This window comes from Terrapene carolina, unplaced genomic scaffold, assembly GCF_002925995.2.
Source record: "Terrapene carolina triunguis isolate 2854851 unplaced genomic scaffold, T_m_triunguis-2.0 Scaffold580, whole genome shotgun sequence".
Classification (NCBI taxonomy): Eukaryota; Metazoa; Chordata; order Testudines; family Emydidae; genus Terrapene; species Terrapene triunguis.
This window is the reverse complement of record NW_020664931.1, coordinates 346,932-372,167: the sequence shown is the minus strand read 5'-3', so window position 1 is coordinate 372,167 and position 25,236 is coordinate 346,932. Positions and strand designations below refer to the sequence as shown.

The 25,236-nt window shown below is 43.0% G+C and overlaps 1 protein-coding gene across 1 annotated transcript in view; it reads right to left on the bottom strand.

Annotated features, from left to right (window-relative positions):
- Positions 1 to 25,236, bottom strand: part of LOC112103692 (solute carrier family 12 member 7) — a 357,369-nt gene that overhangs the window by 207,940 nt on the left and 124,193 nt on the right. Inside the window, exon 2 of the mRNA XM_024195587.1 lies at positions 10,348 to 10,442. Within this exon, the coding sequence (XP_024051355.1) occupies positions 10,348 to 10,442 (95 nt within the window). The remainder of the gene's footprint in view (positions 1 to 10,347; positions 10,443 to 25,236) is intronic.

Sequence of the window (25,236 nt, the reverse complement as noted above, 5' to 3'; positions counted from 1 at the left end):
GGGTTATAGTGGACCACAAGCTAAATATGAGTCAACAGTGTGATGCTGTTGCAAAAAAAGCAAACATGATTCTGAGATGTATTAACAGGTGTGTTGTGAGCAAGACACGAGAAGTCATTCTTCCGCTCTACTCTGCTCTGGTTAAGCCTCAGCTGGAGTATTGTGTCCAGTTCTGGGCACCGCATTTCAAGAAAGATGTGGAGAAATTAGAAAGGGTCCAGAGAAGAGCAACAAGAATGATTAAAGGTCTGGAGAACATGACCTATGAAGGAAGGCTGAAAGAATTGGGTTTGTTTAGTTTGGAAAAGAGAAGACTGAGAGGGGACATGATAGCAGTTTTCAGGTATCTAAAAGGGTGTCATAAGGAGGAGGGAGAAAACTTGTTCACCTTAGCCTCTGAGGATAGAACAAGAAGCAATGGGCTTAAACTGCAGCAAGGGAGGTCTAGGTTGGACATTAGGAAAAAGTTCCTAACTGTCAGGGTGGTTAAACACTGGAATAAATTGCCTAGGGAGGTTGTGGAATCTCCATCTCTGGAGATATTTAAGAGTAGGTTAGATAAATGTCTATCAGGGATGGTCTAGACAGTATTTGGTCCTGCCATGCGGGCAGGGGACTGGACTCGATGACCTCTCGAGGTCCCTTCCAGTCCTAGAATCTATGAATCTATGAAAACAATGTAAAACTTCAGAGCCTACAAGTCCACTCTGTTCTATTTCTTGTTCAGCCCATCGCTAAGACAAACAAGTTTGTTTACATTTGCAGGAGATAATGCTGCACTCTTCTTATTTACAGTGTCACCAGAATGTGAGAACAGACATTTGCATGGCACTTTTGTAGGCAGCATTGCAAGGTATTTATGTGCCAGATATGCTAAAAATTTGTATGCCCCATGTGCTTGTTTGTTTGAATAGTATGACTGTTTGACCGTGTGGGTGTTTGTTTGAAAAGTGCAAATTGGGAGTGCTTTGTTCCAGGTGGGCCCCGAGTGGTTGATTGGAGGGAAGGCTTTGAGCCAGGCTACCTGCTTCGAGCCAGAAGCCTTATAAAATGCCAGCCAGTTGCGAACCGAGTGACCAGCGAGCAGAGGACGGACAAACAGAGGGAGCTTGCCTGGGAGTTCGCCTGTGGGGAGTTCACACAGAGTGTTTTTGCCTTTCAGGCTCCTGTGAGCAGAACATACAACATCTGAGGAGCCTCTTAGAAGGAAAACATGGTTAGTGAGCGATCAGCTGTTGTGACCTGCTCAGAATGTGCCATGTTTGTCTTTCTCCCAGAGGACAGACATAACTACGTCTGTACAAAGTGCAAGCTGGTCTGCAAGTTGGAAGAGAAGATTAGAGGACTAGAGAGCCAAATATCAACCCTGCGTTGCATCAAAGAAAATGAAGATTTTCTGGATAGAAGTCAGTGTTTGGTTCTGGAAGCAAAATGTGCTGAAGATCAGAGAGTGCAGAGAGGGGAAGAAATATTGTCAACCTGTGACCTCCAGAGGAAGAAAGAGGAGAACCTATGTGCCCCCAATGCCGATAGAGGTGCAAAACCATTTTCAGGCTCTCTGCACAGATACTGCTGCGGAGAAGGATTTGGAAGAGCCCTCTGAGGGAAGGTATCAGGAGGAGACCCCATTGGCCGGAAGGCACTGGATGCATTGTCCTAGGGATGGAGGTTCCATGACCACCAATCCCAAGAGGAGGAGCCGGATGGTGGTGGTCGGGGACTCCTTCCTCAGGGGGATGGAGTCATCCATCTGCCAACCAGAGTGGGAGACTCTAAGTGTGCTGCTTGGAGCTAGAATCCAGTATGTGACAAAGTGTTTGCCGAGACTGATCAAGACCTCAGACCACTACCCCTTCCTACTTCTCCACATGGGCACCAATGATAATGCCAAGAATTACCTTGAGCAGATCACTGCAGACTACGTGGCTCTGGGAAGAAGGATAAAGGAGTTTGAGGCACAAGTCGTGTTCTCGTTCATCCTCCCTGTTGAAGGAAAAGGGCCAGGTAGGGACCGTCGAATTGTGGAGGTGAATGCATGGTTATGCAGGTGGTGTCGGAGAGAGGGCTTTGGATTCTTTGACCATGGGATGGTGTTCCAGGAAGAAGGATTGCTAGGAAGAGATGGGATCCACCTAACCAAGAGAGAGAAGAGCATCTTCGCAGGCAGGCTTGCTAACCTAGTTAGGAGGGCTTTAAACTAGGCTTGCCGGGGGATGGTGACCTAAGCCCAGAGGTAACTGAGGGAGTGGAATACCGGGAGGAAATACAAGGGCAGCCTCCTGATTCATACTGAGAAAGTAGGGCAATCGGCTAGTTATCTTAGGTGCATGTACACGAACACAAGAAGCCTGGGAAACAAGCAAGAATTGGAAGTCCTGGCACAATCAGGGAACTATGACGTGACTGAAATAACTGAAACTTGGTTGGGCAGTTCACATGACTGGAGCAATATCATGGATGGGTATAAACTGTTCAGGAAGGACAGGTATGGGAGGAAAGGTGGAGGAGTTGCATTGTATGTAAGAGAGCGGTATGATTGCTCAGAGCTCCAGTTTGAAACTGGAGAAAAGCCTGTTGAGAGTCTTTGGGTTTAGTTTAGAGGCGAGAGCAACAAGGGTGATGTCGTGGTGGGCGTGTGCTATAGACCACTGGATCAGAAGAATGAGGTAGATGAGGCTTTCTTCATACAACTAACTGAAGTTTCCAGATCACAGGCCCTGGTTCTAATGGGGGACTGACATTTGCTGGGAGAGCAATACAGCAATTCACAGACAATCCAGGAAGTTTTTGGAGAGTGTTGGGGACAACTTCCTGGTACAAGTGCTGGAGGAACCGTCTAGGGGCCATGCTCCTCTTGACTTGCTGCTTACAAACAGGGAAGAATTTGTAAGGGAAGTAGAAGTCGGTGGCATTAAATCCTTGGTTGCTCATGGAAGTCCAGCTGGCATCCACTATCAAGAATGTTTTTTCTGCTTGTACCTGGCAAGAAGCTGCAATCTTTTCCTTCATATGTTGACCTAATGACAATTATTCTTGCTTTCATTATTCAATTAGATTACGGATGTGTTAACATGGGTCTACAAATAGGACTCTACATGAGGCTACAAATGAAAATGATAAGGAAATTTCAACCAAGTAAGCAGAAGGAAATACTCTGTCTTATCTCACACACAGGGAAGAATTGGTAGGGGAAGTAGAAGTGGGTGGCAACCTGGGCAGCAGTGACCATGAGATGGTCAAGTTCAGGATCCTGACAAAAGGAAGAAAGGAGAGCAGCAGAATATGGACCCTGGACTTCAGAAAAGCAGACTTTGACTCCCTCAGGAAACTGATGGGCAGGATCCCCTGAGAAGCTAACATGAGGGGGAAAGGAGTCCAGGAGAGCTGGCTGTATTTTGAAGAAGCCTTATTGAGGGAACAGGAACAAACCATCCCAAAGTGCAGAAAGAATAGCAAATATGGCAGGCGACCAGCTTGGCTTAACAGTGAAGGAAGCTTACAAGAAGTGGAAATTTGGACAGTTGACAAGGGAGGAGTATAAAAATATTGCTCGAGCATGCAAGGGTGTAATCAGGAAAGCCAAGGCACAATTGGAGTTGCAGCTAGGAAGGGATGTGAAGGGTAACAAGAAGGGTTTCTACAGGTATGTTAGCGACAAGAAGAAGGTCAGAGAAAGTGTGGGACCCTTACTGAATGGCAGAGGCAACACAGTGACAGATGATGTGGAAAAAGCTGAAGTGCTCGATGCTTTATTTGCCTCAGTCTTCACAGGCAAGGTCAGCTCCCAGACTGCTGCACTGGGCAGCACAGTATGGGGAGGAGGTGAGCAGCCCTCAGTGGTGGAAAGAATAGGTTAAGAACTATTTAGAAAAATTAGACATGCACAAGTCCATGGGGCTGGATGCAATGCATCCGAGGGCGCTGAGGGTGTTGGCTGATGTGATTGCAGAGCTATTGGCCATTATGTTTGAAAACTCATGGCGATCGGGGGAGGTCCCGGATGATTGGAAAAAGGCAAATATAGTGCCCATCTTTAAAAAAGGGAAGAAGGAGAATCCAGGGAACTACAGCCTCACCTCAGTCCCCGGCAAAATCATGGAGCAGGTCCTCAAGGAATCCATTTTGAAGCACTTGGAGGAGAGGAAGGTGATCAGGAACAGTCAACAGGGATTCACCAAGGGCAAGTAATGCCTGACCAACCTGATTGCCTTCTATGATGAGATAACTGACTCGGTGGATATGGGGAAAGTGGTGGATGTGATGTATCTTGACTTTAGCAAAGCTTTTGATACAGTCTCCCACAGCATTCTTGCCAGGAAGTTAAAAAAGTATGGATTGCATGAATGGACTATAAGATGGACGGAAAGCTGGCTAGATTGTCAGGCTCAACGGGTAGTGATCAATGGCTCGATGTCTAGCTGGCAGCCGGTATCAAGCAGAGTGCCCCAGGGATCAGTCCTGGGGCCAGTTTTGTTTAACATCTTTATTAATGATCTGGATGATGGGATTAATTGCACCCTCAACAAGTTCGCAGATGACACTAAGATGGGGAGAGAGGCAGATACGCTGGAGGGTAGGGATAGGGTCCAGAGTGACCTAGACAAATTGGAGGATCGGGCCAAAAGAAATCTGATGAGGTTCAACAAGGACAAGTGCAGAGTGGACGAGAAGCTGGATATGAGTCAGCAGTGTGCCCTAGTTGCCAAGAAGGCCAATGGCATATTGGGCTGTATTAGTAGGAGCATTGCCAGCAGATTGAGGGAAGTGATTATTCCTCTCTATTCGGCACTGGTGAGGCCACAGCTGGAGTATTGCGTCCAATTTTGGTCCCCCCACTACAGAACGGATGTGGAAAAATTGGAGAGAGTCCAGCGGAGGGCAACAAAAATGATTAGAGGGCTGGGCACATGACTTATGAGGAGAGGCTAAGGGAACTGGGGTTATTTAGTCTGCAGAAGAGAAGAGTGAGGGGAGGAGGGATTTGATAGCAGCCTTCCACTACCTGATGGGGGGTTCCAAAATGGATGGAGCTAGGGTGTTCTCAGTGGTGGCAGATGGCAGAACCAGGAGCAATAGACTCAAGTTGCAGTGGGGGAGGTCTAGATTGGATATTAGGGAAAACTATTTCACTACGAGGGTGGTGAAGCACTGGAATGGGTTACCTAGAGAGGTGGTGGAATCTTCATCCTTAGAGGTTTTTAAGGCCCAGCTTGACAAAGCCCTGGCTGGGATGATTTAATTGGTGTTGGTCCTGCTTTGAGCAGGGTATTGGACTAGATGACCTACAGAGGTCTCTTCCAAACCTAATGTTCTATGATCCTATGACATGCTTCCATGTTGATGATTCTCATTAAAAAAATAATTCATTAATTAAATTTGTGACTGAACTCCTTGGGGAGAATTGTATATCCCCTGATCTGTTTTTCCTGCATTCTGCCATATATTTCATGTTATTGCATCGGATGATGACCCAGCACATGCTGTTCATTTTAAGAACACCTTCACTACAGATTTCACAAAATGGAAAGAAGGTACCAATATGAGATTTCTAAAGATAGCTACAGCACTCGACCCAAGGTTTAAGAATCTGAAGTGGCTTCCAGAATCTGAGAGGGACGAGGTGTGGAGCATGCTTTCAGAAGTCTTAAAAGAGCAACACTCCAATGTAGAAACTACAAAACCCGAACCACCAAAAAAGAAAACCAACCTTCTGCTGGTGGCATCTAACTCAGATAATGAAAATGAACATGCGTCAGTCCGTACGGCTTTAGATCATTATCGAGCAGAACCCATCAGCAGCATGGATGCATGTCCCCTAGAATGGTGATTGATTTTCTTTTTTGGTGGTTATGAATCATATGAATCATTAGTGCATCTGGCACATAAATATCTTGCAACGCTGGCTACAACAGTGCCATGAGAACGCCTGTTCTCACTTTCAAGTGACATTGTAAATAAGAAGCAAGCAGCATTATCTCCTGCAAATGTAAACAAAACTTATCCATCTGAGCGACTGGCTGACCAAAAAGTAGGACTGAGTGGACTTGTAGGCTCTAAAATTTTACTTTAATGATAAAGAGATTGTACTACAGTACTTTATTAGGTGAATTGAAAGATATAATTTCTTTTGTTTTTTTACAGTGCAAATACTTGTAATCAAAAATAAATATAAAGTGAGCTCTGTACACTTTGTATTCGGTGTTGTAATTGAAATCAATATATTTGAAAATGCAGAAAACATCCAAAAATATTTAACTAAATGGTATTCCATTATTAAGTGTGATTAATCGCATGGTTAATCATGATTAATTTTTTTAATTGCTTGACCACCCTAGTTGTGAATGAATATATATATATATGAATTAATATTGCATGAATCCAAATAATTATTCTCACTTCATTTAAAGTGCTTATTAAATAATGCATGACCTTCTTAGTATACATTTTTACATTAGGAAACAAACAGCTACAATGTGAAATAAGTTATATTGTATACTTATAATTTATTACAACTGAGCCACATCCTATCAATAACCTTTCTGTTTCATAATTTTCCTGTCTTAGAAAAAGTCTAGCTTACATTGCGGTCTTATATAGGTAGTATTAATGCCGACCATGATACTCATTAATGGCTTGATCCTGCTCCACTGAAGTCAATACAAGTGCCTAATTTTCAGCAAACACTGCTCTCATTGAATTCAATTACAGTTCTGAGTGCTCAACATATCATAATCTGGTCTTTAAAAAAATCACTGAAGCTTATTTCTATCTTTACATCTACTCGTTTTAATATATAATTGTGACGCTCTGTACCTCGGGAAAACACCCTACACTCCCATGTATGCGATGGAGAGAATGCCTACACTCCAATGCCTGCCAGGGAGAGAATTGTCCAGGTTGTTAGCCACCAGCAGGTCACAGCTGAACAAGTGATAAAACCGGCTCTAGGGAGCAAAGAGAAATGTATCCCAGAGGAGAGCATAGAGAAGGGGTAGGGAATCTCAGAAACCACTGAGGTGGGTGAGGATTCCTGTGACTCTGTAACAGAGAAGCAGTGTACTTCCAAGTATGGGAAGGGCTGAGACTAGCTCCTTTCCAATAAAAGGCAACATGCCCTCAGGCGCGGGGGCAGGAGAGGTGTTGTCAGTGATTAAGGAAACTGTCCCAGTTGTTAGCTGTCAGAGTTCTGCAGCTGAACAAGAGACAGAACCCTTCCTAAGAAGCACAGAGAAATGTGTTTTAGGAGGGGGCTCAGAGGAGGAAAGTGGGGAAGGAATAGTGGGGGTACAGGAATGTCTCTTCACTAGTCACTTGGGGCAGGATGCCCAGGACACTAGGAGGATGGCTGGATCAGCATCTGTCCACGCAGGCACTCAGCCTATGACCCAGGTTTTGAGAAGGAACCGTGGAACTGACCTCCTGGAGGGGAGCAGTCATACTGCTGACTTCTCAGGGACAGAGAAAGGGGTGGCAGAGGGTACCCCAATCCAGGTCCCAATTTTTCAGGATGCTATTTCTGGTAAGTTTTTGAAAAGTAACCGTGTCTCTTTAAATCAAGATGCAGCTCCAATGCCTGTGATAACAGAGGAGTTAGGACCAGGAAATTGCCAGGTATTTGTGAAAATACAAATGGCCGAACTGACAGGGAGGGGGGTGCCTCCCCCCACGCTGGTGAGACACAGAAACCAATTATGGGAGAGCTGCTGGGAAAAGGTGCATCTGATTGAAGGGTAAACACACCTAGCCCAGAGAGCCCAGATCACAGCCCTCTAGGGGGCAGGGAAGGACTCAGTGCTGGGAGGAGGAAACACCAGGTAACCCCAAAAGAGGAGCTGGATTTTCTGCATATGTACAGTCCTAGGGTTGGGAGACCACTCCCCAAAGGGCCAGCCAATGTGCAGGATCCCCCTGAAAACCTATCTTGCCAGACCCTGAGGCACCAAAATTGCAGAAACATGGTTAAATCAATAGCCCACACAGAGGGGAACAATGGAGGGAAGGAAAAGACAGTGACTGATTATATGGGAGAGAGTCAAAGGACACCATGGGTAATGAACAAACTAACCTCAAACTACAGTATCTGAACAGAGGGCGTAGTATCATAAAGATACTTGTAAACGCACATCTGTGATAAAAATTTTACTATTAATGTTAAGCTTTGAGGATAAGAATTTTGACACGGATGTTAAACCTTATGCTAATACTAGTTGTCACAGGGTGTGGGGGAGTCAGGGCCCTGCACCCCGCACTTCCTGCAATTCACTGAGTCTCTCAGCCAGCCAGTAAAACAGAAGGTTTATTAGACGACAGGAACACAGTCTAAAACAGAGCTTGTAGGTACAGAAAACAGGACCCCTCAGTCAGCTCCCTCTTGGGGGATGGGGAGCCCAGACCCAAGTTCCGGGCATCCCCCTATCTCCCCAGCCAGCTCCAAACTGAAACCCCTTCTTGCTGCCTCACCCAGCCACACCCCCAGCCACTCCTCCAGCCTTTGTCCAGTTTCCCGTGCAGAAAGTATCACCTGGCCCCAAGCCCGTCTTGGGCTCAGATTACGAAGGGCAGTTGCCATCCTTTATGTGCTGACCGTCAAGTATCATCGCTCAGTGAAGTCATTTCCCATTCCCTTATTTCCCATCACCATCTAGCAGTACCCCCAGGGAAAGGGAGGCATGCCCCGTGTTAGCCCCATGTAAGCAGAAGACAGAAAACTAGTAAAACACCCATGCAACATTACCAGGTTAATACTCCCTACTCCGTCAAACTACTTTTCAATTAAGCTTTAAACCTGTTTACAGGTATTATCACAGCAGAGAAACCATAAAAAACCTGGTTTACTGTATGTGAATGGGGAAACTGAGACATGCTGCCTCATGGCCTTTATGGCTGGATGCCAAGAGAACTATAACTCAAACTGCCTTCGAGCTAGTCAGTGACTAACCCTCTTGCAGCAAACTAAGAGGGGAGGTGTGACGCTCTGTACCTCGGAGGGAACACCCTACACCCCCATGTTCATTTTTATAAAATGATTGTGTGGTATCCAATGCAAAGTTTGTCATGTCGGGTGTCTTCGGAAGGCTCATGATGCACTGAGCATGATTGTTATAGTGGTGTTACAGTAACTGTTACAGTAATGTTATAGGTTATAATTTCATGTATATAGTAATGAGGCTGAAAATGTATCCTCACGGCTTAAAGAAAGCCCAGGCAAAAACTCTCCAAGAACAGAGAGGTAGTTCACACCTCATCAGGGCATGTATGGGGCAAACCCAGCCCAGCCTCACAGGGACAAAGGCCGCTGGCCTAGGCAACAACAAAAGGATCTGTTGGACTGAGTGAGTCACCCCTCTTCCTTTTCTCAGTTTGGGACTGCGATGAGGTAATGCTCACCTGACTCTGAAGGGGAGAGGGGCAAAGCCAAGAGGGAAGAAAGAACATGATAAAAGGGAGAGACATTTGCCATGCTCTTTATCTCTCTTCCACCTACAGCTACAGACACCACACCAAGCAATTGAACGCTGATCAAAGGGGAGAGCCTGGCTGAAAAGCAACCAGCCAGCCTGTGGTGAGAAGCATCTAAGTTTGTAAGGGCATTGAAAGTGTTAATATCAGCTTAGAATGCATTTTGCTTTTATTTCATTTGACCAAATCTGACTTATGTTTTGACTTAAAATCTATCTTTATAGTTAATAAATCTATTGTTATAATAAATAATCATCTATAATAAAGCAGTGCGTTTGGTTTGAAACGTGACAGATACCTTTGGGATAACAAGCCTGGTACATATCAATTTCTTTGTTAAATTGACGAACTCATATAAGCTTGCAGCGTCCAGTGGGCATAACTGAATACAGACGGAGGTTCCTAGAGTTGTGTCTGGGACCGGAGGTATTGGCTAGTGTCATTTGGTTGCACAATCCAAGGAGCAGCTTACATGCCAGAGGCTGTGCATGAATAGCCCAGGAGTGGGGGTTCTCACAGCAGAGCAGGGTAAGGCTGGCTCCCAGAGTCGAGAATTGGAGTGGCCTAGCAGATCACCGGTCCAGACAACAGCTGAGGGGAACGTCACAATAATTTGCTTATCAAATAAATTATGAAGTGGTCAAGTTAAGAAAGTTTCTAATCAAAATTAATTTAAGTGATTTTTGATCAGACTTAAAAACATTAACACAACCTCATGGAAACCAAACAATTAAAAGAAACAAATTATGTTTACACGTCTTGTACAACAGATTTCTAGTATACAGAGAGCTGCAATTGTTTTTACTTTTCTCACTCTCTAAAAATAACCTGAAATTGCTTTGTAATTTAATAGTCAAAATAAGTTATTTTAAAAATTCTGAAAGTTACCTCAAAGAGAGCCATATTTTTCCCTTCATAGATATTTCCTCTGTCCATCTCGGCACTGTTAATAAATGGGCTACTTTCCTTCGGAATCCCATCTCCTGGTGGAAAATAAGAAATGGTTAGAAACAAAGGAAACAGCAATGCCTACCTCAGAAAAGTTGTTGAAACTTAGAAACAGGCTCATTAGCCCAATTTTTCCCCTTATGAAGGCTTTGTGTTGGCCTAACTCAAACCAAGGATAGCCAGACCAGTTCACTGATTAATTTAGCTAGCCTTTGAAGCCAGGTAAGAAATGAGGACAAAAATTTTGTTAATATCAGGGCTGTCAAGCAATTAAAAAAATTAATCGCAATTAATTGTGCTGTTAAACAACAATAGAATACCATTTATTTAAATATTTTTGGATGTTTACTACATTTTCAAATATATTAATTAAAATTACAACACAATACAAAGTGTACAGTGCTCACTTTATATTTATTTTTGATTACATATATTTGCACTGTAAAAAAAATATTTTTCAATTCACCTCAAACAAGTACTGTAGTGCAATCTCTTTATCATGAAAGTTGAACTTACAAATGTAGAATTATGTAAAAAAACTGCATTCAAAAATAAAACAATGTAAAACTTTAGAGCCGACAAGTCCACTCAGTCCTACTTCTTGGCAGGACTGGCTCCAGGCACCAGTAAACCAAGTAGGTGCTTGGGGTAGCACATTTTCAGGGGTGGCATTCCAGCCAGCCTCTTTGGGGGGGGGGGTGCACTTGGGTGGCAAAAGCCTAGAGACGGCCCTGGCAGCAGCAGCGCGTCCTGCACTGGGACGCCCTGGGGCCGCTGCGGTTCGCGTCGGGGAGCAGCGTCCGCACCTTATGGCCGGGCAGGCTTCAAGAGCGGGACACTCAGGCTGGTGGCCACCCCTTAGGGCACATGGAGCCGCCTGCAGGTGCCGCAGGGCGGCCGCCCCCCAGCGCCGCAGGGACTGCGGCAGGGCGGTCAGGAGCAGCAGCAGGAGCGGAGCCATAGAGGGCGGGGTGCTGCCATGCAGGGCCCGCGTCCCACTCTCCGGGGCTCCACTCCCTCTGGGGCTGCCCTGCCCCGGCTCCTCAGACCCCTGCCAGGGCGGTCCCCCGGCTCTGTCCTCCCCAGTCCCAGCCAGTCCTGGAAGCGGGAGCCCTGGCTGGAGGGACCCTGGGCTGAGGCCCTGCCTGGGAGCCCCACTGCTTACCCCAACCCTGCCAGCACTGGACCGGCTGGAGGCGAGGCGGGAGCGGGCAGAGTCAGCACTGGTCGGGGGAAGCCCAGCACTGGGGCAGCAGGCGGTGCAGGTGGGGTGGGGGTGGGGGTGGGGGTGGGGGGGGGGGGGGGGCCCCAGGGCGGGGGGGGGGGGCAGCCAAAAAATTTTGCTTGGGGCTGCAAAAAAAACCTAAAGCCGGCCCTGCTTCTTGGTCAGCCAATCACTCAGACAAACAAGGTTGGTTACAATTTGCAGGAGATAATGCTGCCTGCTTCTTGTTTACAATGTCACCTGAAAGTGAGAACAGGCATTCGCATGGCACTGTTGTAGCTGGCGTTGCAAAATATTTACGTGCGCTAAAGATTCATATGTCCCTTCATGCTTCAACCACCATTCCACAAGACATGCTTCCATGCTGATGATGGGTTCTGCTTGATAAAGATCCAAAGTAGTGTGGACTGCCGCATGTTCATTTTCATCATCTGAGTTAGATGCCACCAGCAGAAGGTTCATTTTCTGTTTTGGTGGTTTGGGCTCTATAGTTTCCACATCAGTGTGTTGCTCTTTTAAGACTTCTAAAAGTATGCTCTACACCTCATCCCTCTCAGATTTTGAAAGTCACTTCAGATTCTTAAACCTTAGGTCGAGTGCTGTAGCTTCTTTTTAGAAATCTCACATCTGTACCTTCTTTGCGTTTTGTCAAATCTCCTGTGAAAGTGTTTTTAAAACAAACATGTGCTGGGTCATCATCCGAGACTGCTATAACATGAACTATATGCAGAATGAGAGTAAAACAGAGCAGGAGACATACAATTCTCCCCCCAAGGAGATTTTAATTTAATTGACGCATTATTTAATTGACACATTTTTTTAACGAGCATCATCAGCATGGAAGCATGTCCTCTGGAATGGTGGCTGTAGCACGAAGGGGAATATTTAGCATATCTGGCATGTAAATACCTTGCCATGCCAGCTACAAAAGTGCCATGTGAATGCCTGTTCTCACTGTCAGGTGACATTGTAAATAAGAAGCATGCAGCAGTATCTCCCGTCAATGTAAACAAACTTGTTTGTCTTAGCGATTGGCAGAATAAGAAGTAGGACTAAGTGGACTTGTACTCTCTAAAGTTTTACACTGTTTTGTTTTTCAGTGCAGTTATGTAAGCAAAAAAAAATCTGCATTTGTTAGTTACACTTTCACGATAAAGAGATTGCACTTCAGTACTTGTATGAGGTGAATTGAAAAATACTATTTCTTTTATCATTTTTACAGTCCATATATTTGTAATCAAAAATAATATAAAGTGAGCGCTGTGCACTTTGTATTCTGTGTTGCAATTGAAATCAATATTGAAAATGTAGAAAAACATCTAAAAATATTTAATAAGTTTCAATTGGTATTCTATTGTTATAAGTGCGATTAATCCCGATTAATTTTTTTGAATTAATTGCGTGAGTTAACTGCAATTAATTGACATCCCTGGTTAATATATAAATTAACACACACACACACAAAAACCCACTGTTCAGTGACACTTAAAGTTACTTAGTGACAGTTAAGGTTGTATCGGTACTGAGCCTATTCACGCAAAGCTTAATAGTATAGAAATAAGAGGGAAAAGAAGAGAAAAGGCTTCACTTGCACTTTTATGCAAAACCTATCGGTACCTTCCTACTCTCTTGTCCATTGAGTTTGAGAGTTATTCTACATTAACATTGCTGAAGTCACCATTCAGGTTTTTCATAAGATATGAGTTGGATGAAGCTGAGGTACATATTGCTTTTCAGTGTCTATTAGAAAAGAAAGCATATACCTTAGCGACAATTGGAGCTGCAGTAAAGAGTTATTAAACATCAACTATTTTGTTTGTTTCAAACTCCCTTGCCTGATAATAATTCTCAAGGTAGGGGCATGACACAATCAATATGTTTGAATGTTCTGTAAATTATTTCTGTATGTAAAAATGTAGATCTATTCTGAAGCAAGACTTATGGCTATCACAAAATATAATATCTTTCATTCTCATGTAATTCTCTCTGTATATCTACTAACTCTGAGTCTGATGATTCAAAGACTATGCATGGTCTGCCGTTCTCAGCTGCCATTTCAAAGGCATGATCATAGAATATCAGGGTTGGAAGGGAACTCAGGAGGTCATCTAGTTCAACCCCCCGCTCAAAGCAGGACCAATTCCCAACTAAATCATACCAGCCAGGGCTTTGTCAAGCCTGACCTTAAAAACTTCTAAGGAAGGAGATTCCACCACCTCCCTAGGTAACCTATTCCAGTGTTTCACCACCCTCGTAGTGAAAAAGTTTTTCCTAATATCCAACCTAAACCTCCCCCACTGCAACTTGAGACCATTACTCCTTGTTCTGTCATCTGGTATCACTGAGAACAGCCGAGCTTCATCCTCTTTGGAACCCCCCTTCAGGTAGTTGAAAGCACTTATCAAATCCCCCCTCATTCTCCTCTTCTGCAAACTAAACAATCCCAGTTGCCTCAGCCTCTCCTCATAAGTCATGTGTTCCAGCCCCCTAATCATTTTTGTTGCCCTCCGCTGGACTCTCTCCAATTTTTCCACATCCTTCTTGTAGTGTGGGGCCCAAAACTGGACACAGTACTCCAGATGAGGCCTCACCAATGTTGACTAGAAGGGAATGATCATGTCCCTCGATCTGCTGGCAATGCCCCTACTTATACAGCCCAAAATGCCATTAGCCTTCTTGGCAACAAGGGCAAACTGTCGACTCATATCCAGCTTCTCGTCCACGGTAACCCCTAGGTCCTTTTCTGCAGAACTGCTGCCTAGCCATTCGGTCCCTAGTCTGTAGCAGTGCATGGGATTCTTCCATCCTAAGTGCAGGACTCTGCACTTGTCCCTGTTGAACCTTATCAGGTTTCTTTTGGCCCAATCCTCTAATTTATCTAGGTCCCGCTGTATCCTATCCCTACCCTCCAGCGTATCTACCACTCCTCCCAGTTTAGTGTCATCTGCAAACTTGCTGAGAGTGCAGTCCATGCCATCCTCCAGATCATTAATGAAGATACTGAACAAAATTGGCCCCAGGACCGACACTTGGGGCACTCCACTTGATACTGGCTGCCAACTAGACATGGAGCCATTGATCACTACCTGTTGAGCCCGACGATCTAGCCAGCTTTCTATCCCCTTTATAGTCCATTCATCCAGCCCATACTTCTTTAACTTGCCGGCAAGAATACTGTGGGAGACCGTATCAAAAGCTTTGCTAAAGTCAAGGAATAACACATCCACTGCTTTCCCCTCATCCACAGAGCCAGTTATCTCCTCATAGAAGGCAATTAGGTTAGTCAGGCACAACATGCCCTTGGTGAATCCATGCTGACAGTTCCTGATCACTTTCCTCTCCTCTAAGTGCTTCAGATTGGATTCCTTGAGGACCTGCTCCATGATTTTTCCAGGGACTGAGGTGAGGCTGACTGGCCTGTAGTTCCCCGGATCCTCCTCCTTCCCTCTTTTAAAGATGGGCACTATATTACCCTTTTTCCAGTCATCCGGGACCTCCCCCAATCGCCAGGAGTTTTCAAAGATAATGGCCAATGGCTCTGCAATCACATCCGCCAACTCCTTTAGCATCCTCGGATGCAGCGCATCCAGCCCCATGGATTTGTGCTCATCCAGCTTTTCTAAATAGTCCCAAACCACTTCTTTCTCCACAGAGGGCTGGTCACCTCCTCCTGTGTGAAGAATAACTTCCTTTTATTTGTTTTAAACCTGCTGCCCATTAATTTCATTTGGTAGCCCCTAGTTCTTATATTATGGGAACAAGTAAATAACTTTTCCTTATTCACTTTCTCCACACCACTCATGATTTTATATACACCTCTACCCCAATTTAATGCTGTCCTCGGGAGCCAAAAAATCTTACCACGTTATAGGTGAAACCGTGTTATATCGAACTTGCTTTGATCCACCAGAGTGCACAGCCCTGCCCCCCCCCCGGAGCACTGCTTTTCCACATTATATCTGAATTAGTGTTATATCGGGTGGCGTTATATCGGGGTAGAGGTGTACCTCTATCATATCCCCCCCTTAGTGGGGAAGCCATGACTTCCGTTAACTCTGTGACAAACTCGCAGCCTTAGCTATGAAATCCCTAGAATGTAAGGGACTGAATGACAAACTCTTCAGATTGAAACTAGTCTTTCCAATATTTTTTTACAGAACTGAGTAGAACACAGCTCTGAAGTCTCTGGATCACCTAAAATCCAGCTGGTACTAGAGAAAATACCCTAGTGTCCAGGAAATATTGACCCCTCTCAGAAACATTTCCTTTCCCCCTCAAGCATTTAGAATTCTTCCTGTGCCCAACTGTTGGTTACATTAAATAAACCTACTTGTCTGGGCCAACACAGTATTTGAACACATGAGAAGATTAAAATAAAATACACATCGATATTTTAATCTCTATTTTAAATCATTTAGATTAAACAAAATTAAGGTCCTGATCCCTTGGTGCTTTCTGACATAAAAGGAATGTTAAACCCAATGTCTAGATTTGAAATTTGTCTAAGTAGTACAGGTTAACATTGTGCTTTCTGATAAAGAAAGGAACTTGAAATAGTCAGGACACTGATTTTATGTTTCCTCCAAAACATTTGAAATGAAGATTAAAATAACACACACACACCATCAATATTGATACCATTGTGTTCAAATGTAATGCATATTGCTAAAGTTATAAGATAAAAATTCAAACTATGTTAAGACACCAAATATTTTTAAGATATAGTTATGTCTGATTTAGTTTGATTTGCTGTACATTCCTTCTCCTGTTAAGAAGATAAAATTTATAGCTATTCAGAAGGTTGTAAAAAATTCCCAGAGATAAGAGAGATTTGGTTTGATAGGCAAGATCTTGTTAAATCCATAATCCTTTGTCATTTCAATAAATCAGTAGACTCCAACATACATCTTCCATGCTTCAGTACATATGCAGTGCAAAGCAAACTGTTGGGGCTGGAGGAGAATTTCCATAATCCTTTTATTCAAGTAATTTTCCACACTGGTAAGAAACTGTGCCCTCACTGCAAAACTGTGCTAGGCCTTGCACTTACTTGCATGGATCCATCTAAAACAGACAGGCATAGACACATGTTATGACACTGCAGTAGCAGCTCCAAATTTAAAGTTGTAATTTATTTCCTGTTATAAACCCAATTTTGACATACCTTTCAGATCCTTCCAAAAAAACATTTTCCAGATGAAATGTATGTGATGGCTTAGAAGAAAGGGGTGTTATTTGAGAGCCTAAGATTAAACCTAAGATTAAGCCTAAGAGTATCCTTTAGATAACCAACAGAAGTTTCCAGATCACAGGCCCTGGTTCTCATGGGGGACTTCAATCACCCTGATATCTGCTGGGAGAGCAATACAGCAGTGCACAGACAATCCAAGAAGTTTTTGGAGAGTGCTGGGGACAAGTTCCTGGTGCAAGTGCTGGAGGAACCAACTACGGGCTGCGCTCCTCTTGACCTGCTGCTCGCAAACAGGAAAGAATTGGTAGGGGAAGTAGAAGTGGGTGGCAATCTGGGCAACAGTGACCATGAGATGGTCACGTTCAGGATGCTGACAAAAGGAAAAAAGGAGAGCAGCAGAATACGGACCCTGGACTTCAGAAAAGCAGACTCCCTCAGGGAACTGATGGGCAGGATCCCCTGGAAGCCTAATGTGAGAGGGAAAGGAGTCCAGGAGAGCTGGCTGTATTTTAAAGAAGCCTTATTGAGGGCGCAGGAACAAACCATACCGATCTGCAGAAAGAATAGCAAATATGGCAGGCGACCTACTTGGCTTAACAGAGAAATCTTTGGTAAGCTTAAACACATAAAGGAAGCTTACAAGAAGTGGAAACTTGGACAGATGACTACGGAGGAGTATAAAAATATTGCTTGAGCATGCAGGGGTGTAATCAGGAAGGTCAAAGCACAATTGGAGTTGCTGCTAGCAAGGGATGTGAAGGGTACCAAGAAGGGCTTCTACAGGTATGTTAACAACACAAACAAGGTTAGGGAAAGTGTGGGACCCTTACTGAATGGCGGAGGCAACATAGTGACAGACGATGTGGAGAAAGCTGAAGTGCTCGATGCTTTATTTGCCTCGGTCTTCACAGGCAAGGTCAGCTCCCAGACTGCTGCACTGGGCAGCACAGTATGGGGAGGAGGTGAGTAGCCCTCAGTGGTGGAAGAACAGGTTAAGAACTATTTAGAAAAACTGGACATGCACAAGTCCATGGGGCTGGATGCAATGCATCCGAGGGTGCTGAGGGTGTTGGCTGATGTGATTGCAGAGCTATTGGCCATTATCTTTGAAAACTCGTGGCGACCGGGGGAGGTCCCAGATGATTGGAAAAAGGCAAATATAGCGCCCATCTTTAAAAAAGGGAAAAAGGAGAATCCGGGGAACTACAGCCTAACCTAAGTCCCCGGCAAAATCATGGAGCAGGTCCTCAAGGAATCCATTTTGAAGCATTTGGAGGAGAGGAAGGTGATCAAGAACAGTCAACAGGGATTCACCAAGGGCAAGTAATGCCTGACCAACCTGATTGCCTTCTATGATGAGATAACTGGCTCGGTAGATATGGGGAAAGCAGTGGATGTGATATTCTGTGGGAGACCGTATCAAAAGCTTTGCTAAAGTCAAGGTATAATGTCAGGGTGATTGAAGTCCACCATGAGAACCAGGGCCAGGGAAACTTATGTTAGTTGTCTGAAGAAAGCCTCGTCTACCTCATTCTCCTGGTCTGGTGGATATTACAAAACTGGTAAAGAATTTATAAGAACATTTGCAAGCACAGGTGAGTATCACTGCTATTGTAGCTCAGGAGTGTGAGCAAACTAGAATTATATTCTGGAATCTTAGATATCTTGGCCCTTTTATCCTAAACTATTCTTAGAAATAGAAGGAAAAAGCCTTGTCATATAAAAGGTAAGGCTGAGGAACATTGGTGTCATGACCAAGATGTAGAGATCTGTAGTAGAGCTGCACAGAGTGAAGTGGCTGAGCTTCATGCTGTTTTATACGAAGGGATCCATGGTTTTTAGTACAGATGCTCCTCTTTTAGAGGATGATTTGATGTTTTTGGTGATGAAGGATGATATTCAGCTTTTAAGGAAGGTTTTGTCTGATAGCGAATATGCCCTTGCAGAGACTAGACCCGCATGGCTATGGTTTCACCAGGAAATGAGACAGAGAAGGAACAGGGACAAGAGTATAGTGAAGTGCTGACCAGATCCAGAGCTCAAGACAGAGAGCAAGCAGATTCTGACACAGAGCAGTTCAAGTCAGGACAGTTTGGTTTGCATTAAGACCTGTAATTTTGCTGCCAGAGCAACGGGAATTTCTGTTTTAGGGTTTAGAACAGAGTCCTCAAGATCAAGAAGAGGGTAGTCTTTGGACCTCTGGAGGGCGCAAGACTAGGGGTAAAGTTTAGCAGCACCAAATACCCCTTTCTTTCAAATTTTGAGAGATTTTTTAACAGTGCTGAACAAGGCATGTTGCAATCCATCACTGTTTGTGAAAATAGAGAGGCATTTGTAGAGAGGCAGAATGGAGTGGATTTCCTAACCTTCTGTGAGTAGCAGCTAGTAAAGAGCAAGGCGAGAATCTACTCTTCAACCCCCTAGCCTATTTTCTACAGATGGGGTTATTAAACAGCAGTATCTCAAAAGCTAGTAAAAGTCCAGAGGAATTAGATGAGGAACCTCCATCCTGTTCCAGCAGTGTATGTTAAAACATTGGATTTGGTGGCTAAAAATCTTGGTCATTTACAGAAGAGTGATCTAATTATGTTGCATGCTAGAAGAATTGAGAAAACTACTCAAATGTTTCCGTTGAATGATAGGGATTGTTTAAAGATTTTGCAAATGACAGTAGATCCTTTGTGGTATGCCCTATGCCCAGACTTTCAGTCAGAAGCTAAGGATTTTGCTGAGACACTGTCTAAATTGGAACAGATTTTATATCCAGGACAGGCAGGAATTGCACAGTTAGCAAATGTTAGACAAGAAAAGGATGAGTCTCCTCATGCCTGTCATGAAAGATTACCAGCAGCCTGGGATGGCACTAACATGCACAGAGATGATGGTGTCCTCAATATGTGGATTTATTAATTAATAGTGCCTTACCTGCTATTAAAGAGAAGGTGGATTTGCACGTGAACAAAAAATTCACAGTGACCCAGGAGTTTGCCTTTTTATACAAGGCTGAGTGGTTCATTGCCTTGGCAGTTATTAATTCTGCACTGAATTTCAGCATTTACACTGTAGCCAGCAAGGAAATGCAGTGGATTTTCTTTCACCTTGTTTTTGGCTGTCTAGTGAAGCCAGGGTTCGCCTATTCAGCCCAATGTAGATTACAGGATAAGTCAGTCTATGGCTTTTTAGGATACATTTTGTTCAATTTCACACACTTAAATCATAGGGAAAAACATTAACCATTTTTTAAAATTTAAGTACCTTTTTATCACATAACTTGTTTTGGTCTGGGTTTTAATTCTGTAAGAGAACTGACTCAGGAAAGGATAAGATATAAAAATAATACAAAACTAAAGATGCAAAAGTGTCCATCCTTCTATGCCCTTAAACAGAAGTTCCTCCTTACTTAGAGAGGGAGACCAAAGGACTTTTGCAGTATTGGCCCTAAACTATTGGCTGAGAAAGTATTGTGCAACTGTTGTATAAAAGAGGATGAACCGTTCAAACAGGCCTGTTTATTAAAAATGGAAGCACCTAAAAGTCCTTTCACAACACCAGCAGTCAAGCAGCTCATGAAGAGATGTTATAAGGTGAAGTTGTAGGAACTGAAGAAACAAATATACCATTGACCCAAGTTTTGTTTGAACTCTGGACTTCAATCAGAGTTGAGGAGACCCCAACCGATTCAAATGGAGGGTTGCACAGAGACAAATTACAGGTATGTTGTATGTAAGAACTTTTAGGGGGCTAGAGGGGACCTGGCTCCTTTGTTCAATTAATTGGAGCTTTTTAGATCAATCCCCATACCAAGGCAAATTTTTTTTAAAAAGCTGTAAACTGAAGAAGTCTCTTGACACAAATAAAATGTTTTAAAAGAGCACAATAAAAAGTAAAATGATGCCTTACATGTATTTCTTATTTTAAATTTCTCAGCAGCTGAGCCATGCTTCTTCAGAGGTCTTGGAGAATCTGGACACCGACAGTACTGAAGGAGCAAACGGATTGGGACTGATCTGTTTTTGCCCAGACCCAAAATCAGATGCTTATTCTAACGGCCTGTACTATCTAACATTGAGGAAGAAATATGGTATTGAACCTGTGTGAGGCTGTAACTGTAAACTGTTATGCATGCAATTGTATGAGTTGCTGTGCACAGAATCATCAAGCAGTACCTGAGAGAGGAGCAATTTGAGAACTGCCCAAGGTGCATCGTAGATGGCCCCGGCCAGATGATGTGAACTGTAAAATCCAAAAATTACTGGTAATTTGTGCCTGGAGAGTGTTTTAAATATTATCACCACATTGGGATATGCACTGCAGTGCCTCTGTTTAATCCAGGAACATTAAGCTCAAGGGAGAGAGTTGGTAGACAAAGTGACAGAAGCAGAGGACCAAGATAGAGGTTTAGCTGAAGTAACTGAACTAATGGATACATGTTTAATGTGTAATGTTGAACGTCATCTTCGTTCAGCAAATTACAAAATCCTGTTGAGGAAAAACCCTAAAAGTTTGAGTGTGATTTAGGAACAAAATGAGGTATGCTGTAAAAATAAAATAAATGTGTCTTTTAAATAAAATATCAGTTGAAAATGACTGTGTTAAGCATGTTTTTGAAGCTCCCTGTAAGGGAGCCCTGTGTCATACAAACAGATCAACACACTGCTATGCAACACCTTGGGCCAAGCCAATCAAAGCACAGCCCCCATCAAGCCTACAGCATCAGGGCAGACCTATTGCCTTTAAGTAAGCACCACACACCAAGGTGCAAACCGGTATAGAAAAACGTTGTCTGTAAGGGCTACAGTCACCTGCCACACAAAACCATCATGAGATTTTTTTTATAGATGGAACATTTCAGAAATGAACCTCCTAAAAAAAGAGTCAGATGTCCAAACAAGCCCAAATATGTTTCAACATGTCCAAATCTGACTTTCTTGAAAAAGGTCTTCAGAAATGTTCCATGGCCTCCTACAACAAGCAATATGCTAAACAATCTGTTGCACTTTGTATTAGCTATGACACTCTGAGTACGTTTCCTGGACCTGAAGAAGAGCTCTGTGTAAGCTTGAAGACTTGTCTCTCTCACCAACAGAAGTTGTTCCACCCATCCTGGAGGATCCTAGAGCCCAGGCTCCAGCCCAAGTCCGGAAATCTACACGGCAATGAAACAGTCCCGCAAACCCGTACCCTACGAACTCGAGTTGACTGGCACAGGCCAGCCGCGAGTTTTTCTTTGCCATGTAGACATATCCTTAGACATAAAATTACTAAAAATTTTATTTAAGTTGTGTCACAGAGATAATTATTTAGTTATGGAAATTAAGTAAACTTAGCAACTTTTTAAAATGTAAAAACATGCTTACATTATTTTTAAAATTTATGATACACCAACTTTATTTAATTTTAATCCTGTGCTTAAAAATTCTTTCATTGCAAAAGATAACAATTTTTTAAAAGAAGGGCGGGGGGGGGGGTATGCTCCTTCACTAACATTGCTCAATTCTTTAGCAAAAGGCTTTGCTTCTCCACAATTTACAAATGTCAATTTTATTTCACTAGCCTTAAAACATGAATTTTGGTTATTTTGCCTTTAAAAGTTACAAAACTGCTTCAAAGCAGTGTTTTAAAAGTTTATTTGTTAAAATATTTTTAAGAAGTCAAAATCATATTTCTGGTAAAAAGAGTTACTAGCTCTTTTAGTCTTTAAGTTCTTAGAACATTTTGGGTTGCTTTTGCACCCTTGCTAAACTTTAAAAAGCACTATTTTCTAAAGAAGAAAATAATACTGAGGTATAAAGTTTCAGTGCGAATACAGGAGGGGCGAAAATTGCAGCACTCCTAGTAACATAGCATAATCAAGGGTTCTAAAAATATATTACTTTAAGTAAACAGAATAAGAGAAATTGATATAAAGGTTAGACAACTTTCATTAGGGTCTTTCTATCAAGGCTACAGGCTTTATGTAAAAAGAGGTAATTTATTTTCTGGTACAACACCAAAAACAAATAAGAATGCCTCCTAAATTTACAAAAAAATTGTTAGTAAAGAAATCTACACACATGCTCCTTTTGATTGCTGTTCTAAAAGTGTGTTTCTTAAAATGTTACTTGGTTTAATAGCATTAAAAAACATTAGGAAAGAAAGAGTGTAGGGGAAAATAGTATTCATACCTCTGGTAAAAAGTGTTAACTGTTTTACATAAGCTAGTATTTCTTTTAAGTATCAGAGGGTAGCCGTGTTAGTCTGTATCTACAAAAATAACAAGGAGTCTGGTGGCACCTTAAAGACTAACAGATTTATTTGGGCATAAGCTGTTAGTCTTTAAGGTGCCACCAGACTCCTTGTTGTTTTTATTTAAGTTAACCTGTGTGTGTTTTGTATCAAGTGTGCAATTTTTAAAGCTTTCTTTACAGATTACAAGTAATAAGTTTTGGGGGCAGTTTTCCTTTAGGCAAAACTTTAAAAAGCAACCTAACACTATTTTTTTTTTTAAAAGGCAGGTATTTCTACAAAAATTTTTGTTATGCACAGTGTTTGTATTTTTTAAACACACCAACTGTCAATAGACACACGTTAGTGGTTATGTGGCACATTATGATTGGTTCAGGAAAATGCCTTCTATGACATAGCTATAGAACAGCATTTGACTGGCTCAGCCAAGACTCGAGGCATGGTTTGCCGGAGGCTGGCTGACTTTTGACAGACTTCTTGATATTTGACTAGAGTCAGCTGCAGGGGTAGAGTGGTTCTCTCAGTGGTCAGTGACACAGCATTTCTTGCAGCTTTAAAACTTTCTCTCCCACTTTATTTTTTCCCCTTTCTGTAACAGGCTAAGAGGCTTTTGCTTTTCTCAAATGTTCTACAAGCCTCTCTCACTATCTGGTTAATTTTCTCTAAAAATACATGTTCTATTCTTTATTTCAAAAACCGTATCATTATTTTTCAGACTTTATTTCAAAATAACCTAAATGCAGATCTGTTTTTCTAAAAAGACTTGTTAATACATTTAAGGACTCCTCTTTTTTCCTTTTTTGCAGTTTTAAAAACCATCTTTTCTGACATTTTTCCTTTATCGCTTTGTGATAATCAGTTTTATTTTGTAAATTATCTAAAAATACTGACACAAAGTTCCTCCTCTATCTTGGTGGGTCCTGCGCTTATTGGCGGATTTTCTTGCCTCAGAGATTCACCATGTGGGTTGGGGAACAGACCAGAGACCTTCCCCTCTGGGAGAACCCACAGTCCAGGTCAATTGGGAGGTTTGGGGGGAACCCAGGCCCGCCCTCTACTCTGGGTTCCAGCCCAGGGCCCTGTGGACTGCAGCTGTCTATAGTGCCTCCTGTAACAGCTGCATGACAGCTACAACTCCCTGGGCTACTTCCCCATGGCCTCCTCCAAACACCTTCCTTATTCTCACCACAGGACCTTCCTCCTGGTGTATGATAACACTTGTGCTCCTCAGTCCTCCAGCAGCATACCCTCTCAGCTCCTTGCGCCTCTTGCTCCCAGCTCCTCATACTCCCACCACAAACTGGTGTGAGCTCCTTTTTAAAACCCAGGTGTCCTGATTAGCCTGCCTTAATTGATTCTAGCAGCTTCTTCTTAATTGGCTCCAGATGTCCTAATTAGCCTGCCTGCCTTAACTGGTTCTAGCAGGTTCCTGATTACTCTAGTGCAGCCTCTGCTCTGGTCACTCAGGGAACAGAAAACTATTCATCCAGTGACCAGTATATTTGCCCTCTACCAGACTCCTGTACCCCACTGGTCTGGGTCTGTCACAATACTTATAAAATTATTTTTCTCTGAAAGTGTGTAAAAAACAATTTTCTTCTAACAATAACATGTAAAAATACACACACACAAACAAGCCTAAGGTTCTCCATAAAAATTATAAAATAATTTCTTTTCAAAATGGCCAACAATGCCAAAAGCACACATGTCCACATGAGTCCAGGGGGCAGGACATAAGCCAAAAAGGAGGCATGGAATCCTGCCAAAATTAAATGGTAATGAATGCTATAGAGTTCTTAACTACTCATGTTTTCAAGTTGAGAAGCTATTCTTGTAATTCTTCTCTGAACCATCTCCATTTTTTAATATCCTCCATAAAGTGTGGACACAATATTCCAGCAATGGTCTCCCCAATACTATATACAGAGGTTACATCACGTCCATACTCCTGCTTCAAGTAACCCCGTTAATAAATCCTCATGCTGTGTAGCCATTTTAACACAGCTTGCACTGGGTACTCATGTTCATTTGGTTATCTACAATAACCCTTAAATCCTTGTCAGAGGCACTGCTATCCACAGCATAGTCCCCCCAACCTGCAAGTGTGACCTTCTGTCAAGGCTGTATCCCCACTTTGAACTTTAGGGTTCAAATGTAGGGGCCTGCATGAAAACTTCTAAGCTTATCT